Source organism: Protopterus annectens, chromosome 6.part0, assembly GCF_019279795.1.
Source record: "Protopterus annectens isolate FY-2018-M chromosome 6.part0, PAN1.0, whole genome shotgun sequence".
NCBI classification, from domain to species: Eukaryota; Metazoa; Chordata; order Ceratodontiformes; family Protopteridae; genus Protopterus; species Protopterus annectens.
Genome location: NC_056737.1, coordinates 387,586,678 through 387,600,933, shown reverse-complemented (window position 1 = coordinate 387,600,933; position 14,256 = coordinate 387,586,678). Strand labels below are relative to the sequence as shown.

Below are 14,256 nucleotides of genomic sequence, written 5' to 3'. Positions count from 1 at the left end.
TGATTTTTTTCTAGTTGTGCTAGTTAATTTTAAGAGTAATATGGTCAAAATGAATAGGTGGTACTGTAGCTACAAATTTCGTCGTAATTATACAATTTAAAAGTTAAGACACTGTGTCATTTCTATTGTAAATTTTATGAAAGTTGTGCTAATTGGTAAAAAAACAAAGTTTTCATGATTTACTTACATCTTTTAACTATGCCTGAAAGGTATGTACACTAATATATACTTTATATATATATATATATATATATATATATATATATATATCTATATCTGTGTGTGTGTATATATATATATATATATATATATATATATATATATATATATATATATATATATACACACACACACACACACACACACACACACACACACACACACACACAGCCACACAGACACAGTAATTGTCAATGTGGCATGCAGGGATACAGCCCTAACTGTGATTTAGATGTCCGTCAGATTAGTGACATTGATGGTGGAAGAGCTGGTCTGGATGAGAAAGAAATGGAGGGGCAGAGCCCACATGCTTCTGGCACTGAATGGTTTGCTTTGGGGCACCTCCACATGTAGGCTTGTTCATCCCTGGTGGAGACAGTTGCTTGTTGAAAATGGAAGTGGGGGGGGGGTATAGAGCACAGTAAACCCATTGCATGGCTACCTGTGGAAAACAGTGAATGGAAACTAAACAGGCAAGTATTCCAGCAGCTGACAGATGGGAGCTCCTTGGAGATAGAATAGCTTGCCTTCTAGATGAACCATTAACTCATGGTGGTTTACTGTATGTGTTCCTTTGCAGAGAAGTGTGGAGGATAGATGCTTTGTCCTTTCACTGGCAGCACAGATTCCTGTATGCCTTAGTGCTAGTACCTCTCTTCCCACAGATTATGGAGAAGGTATGCAAGAAGCAACATAGTGATCCTAATAGCACTGTTTTGACTCAGACAGCACTATTTAAGCATTTGCCATGCTTTCTGCTGTAAAGATTAAACCTACTTACATGGAGCACAGGTGCTGTGGTTTATGTAGATTGAAGGGACTTGGACTGTGGGCTTGGATGATCAGAATCATACTCTTCTCAGGCACCTTTTCTGGCAGTATGTGCTGACCATTTTGAAAGAGGCTGGGAAGCCTAATACCAATAAATCATACCTGGCGAAATGGAAAAAATGTTTCCCTTTGGTGCAAAATGAGGAACAGTGACCTGTTTAAGGCAGACTTGTTCCTTGTTCTGTACTGTCTTTTAGATCTCTGTAGAGAATGCTATGCTACCTTCAGTTAAGGTGGGTGACATACTGGTCTGACCATTTCCTGGAAAAGATTAATAAAATTTTGGCCACTGAGAAGAGCTATCCCTCCTCTGAGGGATCTTAATTTTATTCTAGAACAGTTGACCTTAGACCCTTTTTGAGACTGCATTATTGACATCTCTCAAGTTATTTTTCTGGAAAACCATTTTCTTCACAACAGTAGTGTGGGCAAGAAAGGTCTTAGAGCTGTAAACCTTGATGGCTAAAAGGCAATTCTTCCTTTCATAAAATTAGGATTAGGATCAGGAGGAACCCTGCTTTCATACCTAAAGTTCTGCTTCCTGGTTAGGGTTCTTCTATCCCTGATCTCCACAAGCTCATATGGAGTCCTTCAAGAAGAAGTGGAAGCTTCTTGGTAGTCTTCAGCTTGTTTAAGTAAGAATGGATCGCCTTGGGGATGCAGTTGTACCTGAAACTTACTTACCTGGGATAGTTATAGACATGTGTGATGTCAGAATTGTCTTTTGCTGGGCTTCGAATCCAAAAGGTGGCTTGAACAAGTTCTGTCCCTGATTCCTGATCTGAGAGGCAGAATGGAAGCCAGACCCACTTGGTTAAGCTGCCTGTTTCCATTCATAGCTGATTGTCCTTTTTTCTTTGGTGGGAGTGCCTTGATCTTTTATGATATACATGGCTTTCTACTATATAGTTTAGGAGCTTATCTGGGAGTAGACTACTTTCCACCACTTTGCCCTGGTGTCCAAGGTTTCTAGAGCATGTAAGCTCACCCACCCACATTAGGTGGGACTCTCCCTTGTTTGTCTTTATTTTTTTGTTTAGCATCATTACCTTTCTGTTTGTGTATGGGTTGGATATGAGAAACAAAGTTGTGTCCTTCACTTCAGTAGCATCTGATCCTGTGGTAAAGGGGATTGTCCCATAGAGATGGTTTATTCAGGATCAGATGGACTGTGACTCATCTCCTCAGAGTGACGATGTTACTAATCACCACCCTGCCTTTTGGATTCAACTTGTTGGTGCTTGTCAGTGTTTTACATATTAGCCATAGCTGAGGTATTCTCTGCTTGTTGTGTATATGCCTAAAGTTCTCTTTAGGTCTGTCTATGATGGTCTTTATTAACACAGCCTGTGGATTCTGAAGTGTTACTTTTTCATGTGGCCTTCTGGGTGTGCAACTGTGGAACTGGTTCTGTTTCTTAGGTTTTGATTTGTACACAGCCTTGTTTTCTTATCCTCATATGGTTTTTGCGCAACTTCCATTTTAGTGGGGGTTACTGCTTCTGATTCCATTCAACAATAGAACCCATCTTGGAAATACCTCAGTGTTTAATATAACAGTGCAGTAACTTCTTAATGGGTCAGAAAGTTGGAACAGTATATATTTGCATGCCATTTGTTAGCAGTGAGAGTGAGACTTCAGGTCTTTGTTGCATCTCCATTTACATGTGGATGCTCATTAATGGCAGGAGACATTTGTATGGTCACAAGGGATAACTGCACTTACATAGTTGACATGTTAAATCATTTTGTATGTTGTCGTGGTTGCCCAGTCATCCCTTAACATAACAAAATTCTGGGAACAAGAGTACTGCATGCTAGCAGGATACATTGAAAATGCCAGACTGCCAAACCTCATAACATTGACCACAAAAGTCAAAAACAGTAATTCAGTAAGATTGCTGTACATCAGAGACTGGTGTTTCTCCCTTTCCCTGCTGTAGTGTGATTACAGAGTTGATAGCTACAATTAGCAGGGAGTGTGGAGTACAGGGTGTCTTGCTCACTTGCACAGAATGTGTGCTGAGTGGCATTTCGAGTTTTGACTTTGTGTTCGATGTTATGCTGTCTGGTGTTTTTGTCATTCAACATTATAAATGTATTCCCATTCTAACTGGTGAGAATAACTCTAGCTGTAAAAACATATTCAGGGAAGTTGTTTTCTAAAATTAAGTAAGAATGTTAATGTGCTGTTTTTTCTTTTGCTAGATTCTGGAGCTAACAACTCCCTAGCGTGGAAAGAGGTCTACTGGTGGATGTGTCCATTTCATTACAATTCTTGCAATAAATTAAAACTACAGTGTTCGTTAAAGTTGTAGTGGCTGTCTTGCTTTGAAATGAAGATTTTAGGTTTTATTCCCATCTGTTCCTGGTCTCAGAGTAGATCGTCAGTTTATACCCCATTCTGAATTTCAGGGGCTTTAACTAGTACAATTCAGTACATTCTGTTTTATATGGTTGCTGTGATGGGAGCCATCTGTTTGCTTCTGCAGATTTCTTAGATGGTATTCCTGGATGTGATGAATGCCTTTTAGGACATCAGTGTTTGGTGTCCAGATAGAGGATTATCTAGTTCACTTTTAGTGAGCATCACTTGCAGTACATAATATTGCCATTTGGCCTTTTATCTGTGCCCCAAGTCTTCACCAAAATGTTGGCCTTGGTGACTTAAACCTTGCAGGAGAGTGTTAGAAATATCTCCTGATGTTTTACTACCTGGATGGTTGACTCCTACATCATGGAGATGGCCTTCTGGAGGGGGGATAACCATTTTATATGCATATATGTGTACACGGTTCTCCTTCACATGATCAACCTTTCACAAAGTCGACTTTCATATGGCTGAGACCATATGATCGACTTTCAAAAAGACGACCATGGGGAACCACTATCTCCGTACAGTGCGGAATGGGAAAATTTCCATTTTTCACATTGTAGTGCGATCTCGGAGTTGGTATATTTAAGTTACGGGTGATGTGGGGGGGTTGCGGGGGGGGGGGCTTGCCCCCCCTACTAGCAGTTTTAAGGTAAGTGTTTGTTGTGTTTTTTGTGTTTATTTTACATGGTCAGCTTTCCGAAAGTCGATCATATGGTCTCAGCCATATGAAAGTCAACTTTGTGAAAAGTAGACCATGTAAAGTAGACTCGTGTGTGTGTGTGTGTGTGTGTGTGTGTGTGTGTGTGTGTGTGTGTGTGTGTGTGTGTATATGTATATATATGTGTATATATATATATATATATATATATATATATAAATATATATATATGTGTGTGTGTGTGTATATATATATATATATATATATATATATAGGGTCTACTTCAGACGCTTGAAGTTGCAGAACATCAAACCACACATCATCGAGGACGAGATGATCTATGTTCTACAACATCGAACATGAAAGCAGACTGAATTAAAAAAGATAAAAAGCTCTGCTTGTATGTTTTTGCAGGGGGTCAAGCTCCTCTGCACCTCCCACACCCTCCTGCTACTTAAATATACCAACTCCGAGATTGCACTACAGTGAAGAGAATGGTAAATTTCCTATTCTGTGCCACTCTGTTAACTGTAGTGTGATCTCAAAGTTGGTAGATTTTAGTAGCAGGGGGTGTAGGGCGGCTTGCACATCCCCTGCTACTTGAATATATCAGCTCCAAGATTGCACTTCAGTACACTGTCATGAGTTATGTTGTAGTATAGCAAGTTAAAAGGGCATGTTACTAAGGTTACAGCAGGCAGTCATGAACACATGTGATGGTATGTTTGACATTTTTTTCTGTGGAGTGCAATCTTGGAGTTTATATATTTAAGTAGCAGGGGATGTGGGGGTCACAGCCCCCTGCCCATACTTGGTGAAAAGTGCTATCCTTTGTCTTGTATGTGTTTTTCTGTGTCCGTGTACTGGAATATTGTCATTCTTTGTATCCTGTATATTTTCAGTATTTTGTGATTCAGCATTTCAAGTTTTCAGGATTTTGGGTTCTGGATTATGACGTTCAGGATTGTGATATTTCAGGATTCTGAAGTGAAACCATACATATACATATATATATATATATATATATATATATATATATATATTTATATATATATATATATATATATATATATATATATACACATACATATATATATATATATATATATATATATATAAATTATTTATTTTTTTGCTTCATTTATACCTTATTTATTGGGATGATTAGCATTCTTTGGACCTATTTTCATGGGAAGTCCAGGTAGAAAACTGTCCCCATGACTTGTAAATAAAAATAATGCTTAGAACAGGATAGTGCTGATTTTTACACAGTCACAACAACAAAGACAGCATTATTTCTTACAAAAAAATAATTTATAGGCACCAGAGAATAATAGCTTATAAGATCTGAGTACATAAATCAAGATAAGTGCCATAAATGTTAGCAACATTTTACCTGCAGACTCTAGTATTCCCAATCGGTTCAAAATTGAAAAATTTGAAGTTGTAAAAATTGTATAATTTCAGTATGGTAAAATAGATAATCGCAAAAATGGTAAGGGTACTGGAGGGATAAGTTAGTTGGGGCTGGGATCAAATTTATACAAGGAACCCAGCGAAAAAGACTAATTTAAGTATCACTTTTTCAGGAGATTGTTGTTGTTAAGGTCAAATGGGAGGAACAAGTGTTTTTAGAAGACATTTTTTGCTGTTGTAGCATCTGAATTTAGAGGAGGGCTAGTTCAGCCTTTGACCTTGCTAATTTTGAAAGAGGACACTGCCAAAAATATTATAACTTCTACTTTTTTTAAGTAGGCTTCTTCATGCCAATTTAAGATCCTTAGTAAGAGTGAAGCCTATAGCTTATCACTGAAGTAATACGGCAAAGGTGAGGTGGAGGGATGCAAACATTGTAGACATACTTGGATAAAATTTATTCAAGTTTTTGTCCGAAGACCAGTGTAGAAACATCAGTTAAGTTACATTGATCAGCTTTCTGAAATAAGTAGCATGTAAAATTAGGGGACAGATTGTAATGTTTTCCAGGTTTATTCATGCACCTTGAGCTTAGGCCTGTGTGTGTAGGGTACTATCATGAAGCACTGAATGATATAAAGCAAGTTTGGATCTTGATTCTTTAGTGATGTAATTTCATACCCTGTAAAGTTGACGTAGAACTATTGCATTTTTTTAACTGGCACCAAGACTTGTTCTAGTAAAAAGGCATCATCAGGTATTGCTTTTATATATTTTATTTTATTAGTATAGATAATCATGTCACCAGTGTTAGTGTAGGTGTGATGGGAGAGTTTACAGTACAGCAGTAGTTACAACAGAATGCAGTATAATTACTTGTTAGGTGTTTGACAGAAGGTAGTGTTTTTGAAGCCGGCATTACAGAATATAGAAACCAGAAAGGAGCTTTTTTCCTTGTCCATTAAGTGTCACTTGATGCAGAGAAGTGCACTGTCTACAAGTGTGCTGGACTTGTACTGCTGTGAAGTCATTAATGTCTGGATTTATTGAGTAGAGACTGAAAAGGAATAGCAAAACAATTGTCATAAGTCTTCCGTGATCCCCGCATAGAGGAAATCCTTTATTGGGGTGGAGTTGGACACACTCCATTGTTGGTTGGTACAACCCTTGGAGAAGGCTTAGGCTGTCTTGGATTAACAGTGTCTGAGAAATTTTTGTGGTCCTGAAATATTGTGTGTGAAGGAGCTGAAACAGTGGGTACAAAATTCTTAAGACATTTGCAGTGTGATTCTGCTGTTTTCTTAGCAGTGATTTTTAGAGAAGGGGTATTATTTTTCCAGGGTGGAGTAATGTTTTGATATTACTCCAGAAACATCTAGGAGGCAATTAATTTTTTTTCTTTTACAATAAGAATAACCTTTTTATGTTATTTAATTAACCTTGTGCAGTTGGTTCTGAGCTGCCTGAGGTAATTCAATGATTCCTAAGATTTACTGGAGAGGCAGTTGGCCCATTCCTTGCCTTGTCATTCATTTCATGTTGTATCCGTAGTTGTGTTGTTTTTTACTGTAAATACCTGGGTTGGTACAACAGTGTCCAGCATGCACAGTAGTTGATCAGTTTGTGCCACTCTATGGCTCAGCATTATTTCTTGATTTGTAGGTGTGTACTTGTTAGAGTCATTGTATTTTTATACTGTAGCGTGTCACAGCATGTGTCATCCAGGTGCATGGATATCCTTGAATGTCGGTGTTTGCTGAAAAAAATAAAATTAATTATGACTGGCGTAAAATGACTACCTTTTAAGGATCCATCCTTCAGAAACTGCTAATAGGTCATTTGATACAGAAGACTGTATAATTTATTTTACATGGTTTCCTGGGCCAGTTTTTCTGTCTCATGGATTACTTTACGGTGGCAGAAGCCAGATGAGGAGATTTCATTTTAACCTGAATGTGACATCTGTCATGTGTATGCATGACTTTAGGTGGATGGATCAGTTAATTGTTCATTTCTTTTGCTTCAAGGGTCAGAATGGTGGCTGTCAGGTGGATTGCTAGCTGTATAATCTTTTGCTGTCAGTTGCCCAACCACTAAATGCTGTAGTCAGTACTCCATTAGAAAATTGGGTATGTCCATTTCTTTCAAGACGGTCTCCACAGCAGACTTTTGCCCATTTTCTTCAAACTTTGTTTTCTTGACCCTTGATTTGTTGGATCAAGATACATTTTTAAAATAGGTACCCTAGCATTCAGCTATCTGAGCTTAGTGTTTGTAGTATGCTACAGCTCCTTCATCCCTGGTAGTTACTACGTGGGATTCAGCTCATCCAAGCACCCATCAAAGAGGGTTCTGTTTTAGATACCTGCTGTGGAAAGAATGAGTCTGTTGTGTCTAACAGTGAGGACCCTTATTGATGGCTGAAAAGTACCATCTCTTAATCCCCTTCTGGAGGAATGCTGTTGAAATTCCTTGTAAGTCAAGCATGTTTATACATTTTTAAGTCTCTTGCTCAATAATGTATCAAATTTATATTGCATTTTTAGTTATGGGAATATGTTCTGTGGTGACACTGGGTAAATTGGCTGTCTTTGACTTATATCAGCTCTTATGTAGCATGAATATTTCATTATTGCATTTGCCAGTATGCATTTGTCAGTTTCCCTCAATGCAGAAATTTGCAGAAAAGTGCCTTGTTGACGAAGAAGACATACTAAGTGACCAGACATTTTAGATTGCTTGATAAGCCATGAATGTATCTTCTGTGTTGGTAGTTTAATTTGACATTAAGGTTGCGTAGTCCAATTTTCCTTTCCAGTATAGACAACAGTATATACATGCTACTTTGTAAAGTCAGATTTGCTGCATTATCACTTATAAATTGTTTTCTGTTCTAGTTGGTGGTATCCTTACTACTGTGCCTTTTGGACTGGACTATGGCAATGCCTTTAAAGATATTGTTGCAACCAATACATCCTACAGGATCGGAGAAAGACAAAACTGAAAAATCTACTTTGAATTGTATTTACAAGGTACACAGCTGAAACTGAGTAGTATTAAATAAATTGTAAATAGGCATGAAGAGGAATGCATTTGCTTTATGTCTTTGTTTTGCTTTTATCCTAGGTGCTTCATGGCTGTGTATATGGCTCTCAGTGCTTTTCCAACCCCAAGTACTTTCCCTTAAGTATGTCTGACTTGGCATCTGTAGACTATGATCCATTTTTGCAGTTAGAGAGTTTGAAGGAACCTGAGCCCTTGCATTCCCCAGATTCTGAACGTTCATCTAAACTGCAGTCAGTGTCAGAAGGTAAGTAACATGGAAATTCAGCATGGCCACATTTTGGAAGACTCTTCACGTATGACATAAATGCAAGTGCTTTGTTGCACTGGAGCTTAGAAGTTAAGCTTAACAAGTTAATGATCTCTTTTGTTAATGCGTGTTTAGTCATTTTAGTTAAAATTCATACGATGTTCATCGTGTTACCCTGCTGCAGTCATGACACTTGGGTTATCCTGCCGTCAGGCGGTCCCGCAGTCGGCCCGAATTCCAAAGTCTTGGTCCGGCGTCAGTGCGTCAGGGGTATATAAGATGCATCTGACGCCATTTTCTTCAGTCTTTCTTGCCATGCGGTGCCCGAAGCAGAAGCAGTTCGCAAGTGCCGGTCGGCCGACACCTGAGATTTTCGATTTGAATTTCAGTCCGAAGTCTTCAATAAAGCTAAGTACCCCGTTGGGGAACATTTTCTTGCCTCAGTCCGATGTCAAAAAAAGTTAACAATTGTATTTCTTGTGGGAAGCAAATACCTCATAAGGACTTCCATTCCTATTGTATTCCTTGCCTAGGCCCAGACCACGACGTCACAGGTTGTCGGTTTTGCGCTAGGTTTAATAAACGCACTATCAAACACAGTTTTGACTTCGCACGGCATTACTTTGGTAGGAAATTCAGTTATATCATGCCGTCGGAGCAGCTGACGACCGCAATTCATAAAAAACGCAAGGATAAGGACAGGCAGCCTAGGAATAAGCCAGATCCCGAGGCCTCAGCTGGGCCTGTCGCCGGTTCTCTGTTTTTCAGTGAGGCGCCTATGCAGCCCCTGACGACCGCAGAGCTGGAACCCCAGACAGCTGCCGACTCCCACGCGGAGTTTACTAGGCCAACGCAGCCATCTACTGACACCGGAGCAGATTTAGACACCGGTGCCGAGGAAACACCTTCGGTTGCAGAAGGTGTCTTCAGACCGACTACACTCACCATTAAATCTTATGCTAAACTTAAAACTCCTTTAAAACCTAAGAAAACTGTTAATCGGTCTACAGTTCAAGGCCCCATGCCTAAGAAACAGATGCTTAAGATGGCTGAAGATTTAATTACCCTTATCAGGGGGTTCCCCTCCCCCTCCTGATAAAAGACCAAGACAAGAGGAGGATTATGCATCCACTGACCAGGTTTCTCTCTCCTGAGATTCTTCTGAGGAACAGGATTACACTTTTCCACCTTATGAGGATTCTGATGCTGAAGACTATTCCCTCAGCATCTCCCCCTGAAGACTTCTCCTTTGGGGAAACATTACATACCATGAGGGAACATTTCCACTGGGAAGGCCAGGATTACTCAGATTCTAAGAAAAGGCTCCGAGAGTTCCTTCTATTACCCCAGCACAGACCCCTTGCTATTCCTCCTGTTTTAGATATTGTGGATGATGTCTACTTGGAGTCTAGTTTAAATCCAGACTCACTACCTCCTGCTCCATCCAAACCAGACAGGTACTACAGAGTACCTGACTCACACAAATTCCTTTATAAAGGCCCTGTAGCTGACCCAGAAACCATATCCCAGGGTCCTAAGGGAGCAAAGGCTTCTATGGCAAAAAATTCTGTACCCTCTGAAAGAGATTCCAGAGCCTTAGATAGATGGGGAAAGAAAATATACACCTCTGCAACTCTGGCTATGAGAGCATTAAATTGCCAGTTTCACATGTTGAAATATCAACAATTCCTGATGTCTCAGTTAAAACAAAAAATGAACACACACTCAGAACAGCCTGAGTTCAAGGAAATGCAGGATCTGTTGCATGCAGCTGAACAGGTGGGCAAGCATGCTTTACAGTGCGGATTGGATTCACTGGAAGCTTCATGTAGAGCAGCTGTTACTGGCTCAGTCATTCGTAGACATGCTTGGTTAAAAGAGCAAACCCTCCCTGACCATGTTAAAGCAAAATTATTAGATGCACCTTTACAATAGGATGTATTATTTGGTGTCAAAGCAGAAGAGGTTTTAAAGAAAATGGAGGATAAGGCTAAATCTATGCAAAGGATTTCTTGCAGGTACAACCCCCTCGCTTTAGCAGAAATTTGCCAACAAAAAATTGGTCCTTTCCAGCTTCAGACAGATCACAGAGGGGCAAATACAGATGCCCAAGGGGCAGAGGTCAGTCACAGGGCCCTTACAAACCTCGCCAATGGGGTTCTGCTACCCAGAAAGGAGGAGAAGACAGGCCCCAAGCTAACAGAAGGCAGACACAATGACTCTATCCTCAAACTACCAAGCAAATCTCTCCTGGCAACACCCTTGGGAGGAAAACTAGCATTTTTTGCAGACAACTGGCACATCATCACAAAAGACAAATGGATTCTAAACATTGTCTCTCAAGGATACAGATTCCACTTTCATACCTTACCAAGGATCAAAGGAATGTCAAACCTGCTACCAAATCAATGGGCAGAGGCACATAAACAAATTACAGCTCTCATGAACATGAGAGCCATTCAACGGGTACCTACACAGGAGCAGAGAAAAGGATTTTACTCAAGACTTTTCCTAGTTCCAAGAAAGGACAAGGCATAGAGACCCATTCTGGATCTTTCAATTCTGAACACCTATCTGCAAGTACCAAAATTCAAGATGCTAACACTACAGCAGCTTCTTCCCATGCTGGGCAAGAATGCTTGGCTAGTCACTTTGGACCTCAAGGAGGCATACCTGCATGTCCCTGTCAGACAAAATTGCAGAAGATACCTCCACTTCATTGCAGGTTCAACGCATTATCAATTCTGTGCACTGCCCTTTGGCTTATCTACTGTGCCCATGGTCTTCACAAAATGCCTGGCACCAGTAATTGCATACTGCAGGCAAAGAGGAATTCAAATATACCCATACCTGGACGACTGTCTTATTCAAGCAGAAAGCAAGGACATTCTTTTACAGCATCTGGCATTTTGTCAAACACCTTCTAAGTTGCCTAGGGTACACAATAAAAGAAAAGAAATCAAAACTAGTGCCCTCACAAAACATAACATTCCTGGGTGCCAGCTTGAATACAATGGCCCAGATGGCTTATCTCACGCCAGACAAACAACGACAACTGTTTCAATATTTCAAAATAATGGCAACAAAGACCCAACTCCCTGCAAGAAAAATTCTGCAGGCCTTGGGATTCATGGCATCTTGCATTCTACTAATACCATTTGCAAAACTGCATATGAGGCAATTACAATGGTACCTGAAAAGTGTATGGACTCAGCACAGCCACAGCTTGGAAACAATGATTCCACTCATTCCCTGCCTTCAACAGGAGTTTCTATGGTGGGCAAAGGCATGTCACCTCAACAAGGGTCAGCCTTTCACCTTACCCACAGCCAGGCAAACTATGACAACAGATGCATTGGACTATGCCTGGGGAGCACACATGGCAGGACAGTGCATTCAGGGCAAATGGACTACAGATCAGAAACATCTGCATATCAATCAAAAAGAAATGCTAGCAGTGCAGAATGCCCTAACAGCTTTCAAGGACCTTCTACACCCAGGACAACTACTAATAAGGACAGACAACACCACAGTTATGTGGTACATAAACAAGCAAGGGGGCACACATTCCTACCCTCTATGCAGGCAAGCAATGACCTTGTGGAACACTGCACTGTCTTACCAGGTTCAATTACAAGCACAATTCCTGCCAGGAAAGAAAAACACATTGGCAGACAACTTGGCAGACAACCTAAGCAGAAACATCATGGATCCACACGAATGGAAACTAGATCCACAAGTATTTGCAATGATAGCTCAAAAATGGGGACGCCCAGACATAGATCTGTTTGCAAGCCCCCACAACCACCAACTTCAAAAATTTTGCACAAGGACCTTCCATCCACTAGCTTGGAAAGTGGACGATCTCTCATTCAGTTGGAAAACATTAACAGTGTATGCCTTCCCTCCACTGCCTCTTCTAGCAAAGGTACTGCTGAAAGTCAGATTAGAGAGGCCACAAATGATTCTCGTTACACCAGATTGGCCACGCCAACATTGGTATCCAATTTTAAGGACCATGGCCCAGGTCCCACCATGGATTTTGCCACAAATTACTTACCTGCTCACCCAGCGAGACAATCTGATTCTACACAGCCAGCTCAAGACTTTAAACCTGGCTGCATGGCAAATTGCCTAAACAACCAGCCAACACCTTTATCCAAAGCTGTTATGGATGTCATTCTGGAGGCCAGGAGGCCCAGCACCAGGAAAACCTATTCAGACAAATGGAAAAGATTTTGCTCCTGGAACCAGGCTAAAGGCCTAAATTCCCTGGAGCCGAACATTCCTCAGATTCTACAATATTTAACTGAGATGTTACACAAAAGACTTTCCTTTTCATGTATTAAGATCCACGCCTCAGCAATTTCAGCTCATTACAGCACGGATCCTCCTCTATTTTCACGTCCACTCCTAAGACAGTACCTCAGAGGGGCTAAGAACTTAAGACCGCCAAGTAGAGCTCCAACACCTACTTGGGATCTCAACTTTGTCCTGGAAAACCTTACACTGCCGCCCTTTGAACCAGCTTTTTCAACTGATTTAAAATTTCTTTCATGGAAAACTGCCCTACTACTAGCAATAACCTCAGCTAGAAGAGTCTCAGAGCTACAGGCAGTAATGGCAGTGAAACCTTTCCTTATTTTTCATCAAGACAGAGTTTCTCTACGAACTAATCCTTCCTTTATGCCAAAGGTGGTATCCAGTGTGGCCCTAAACCAAACCATTCACTTGCCCACCTTCTTCCCAAATCCCCAGAACAAAGGAGAAAGACCCCTGCACTCTTTGGACATTCACAGGCAATTACGTTACTACTTGGATACAACTAAGGCTTTCAGAAAAACTGACCAGCTCTTTGTAGCTTATGCTACAGGATCACAAGGAAAAGCTATCTCAAAACAGACCATTTCTAAATGGATAGGACATTGCATACGTTTCTGCTACACACATCATGGGAAACCAGTACCTGCTAACATTAGGTCCCACTCCACCAGGGCTACAGCTACATCAGCAGCCTTTCTCAGGGGAGTGCCAGCCAAGGATATTCTGGAAGCTGCTACTTGGAGTTCAGTGCACACCTTCACCAAACACTATCACTTACCTCTTTACTCTAAGACTAGAGCTGGTTTTGCCACTGCAGTTTTGCAGGGCCTACTAGCCTCTTCTAACCCTGTTTGACTCCACCTCCCCTCCTTAGCTTTGGGATTCAACCCAAGTGTAATGACTGCAGCAGGGTAACATGATGAACATAGTACAGTTTTGTACCTACCATAAATGTAGATGTTCGAGTGTTCACCCTGCTGCAGTCCAGGTTACCCTCCCTCCATCCCCTCTGAACTAGCTGAACTTATCTCTACCACTTTATCGTATACTACCTCTGTGGTGTATTTGCTTGTACCTAAGGGTTTTGTTTTATTTTTATATAGCCATATGTGTGTGTGTG

General features: G+C 40.6%; 1 protein-coding gene across 7 annotated transcripts in view; it reads left to right on the top strand.

Moving 5' to 3' along the window:
- The window catches only part of RALGAPA1 (Ral GTPase activating protein catalytic subunit alpha 1), a 5,382,632-nt gene that overhangs the window by 4,102,951 nt on the left and 1,265,425 nt on the right, over positions 1–14,256 (top strand). For all 7 annotated transcript variants that reach the window (XM_044074134.1, XM_044074135.1, XM_044074129.1 and 4 more), the window contains 2 exons: positions 8,398–8,532; positions 8,627–8,810. In XM_044074134.1, the coding sequence (XP_043930069.1) occupies positions 8,398–8,532; positions 8,627–8,810 (319 nt within the window). The remainder of the gene's footprint in view (positions 1–8,397; positions 8,533–8,626; positions 8,811–14,256) is intronic.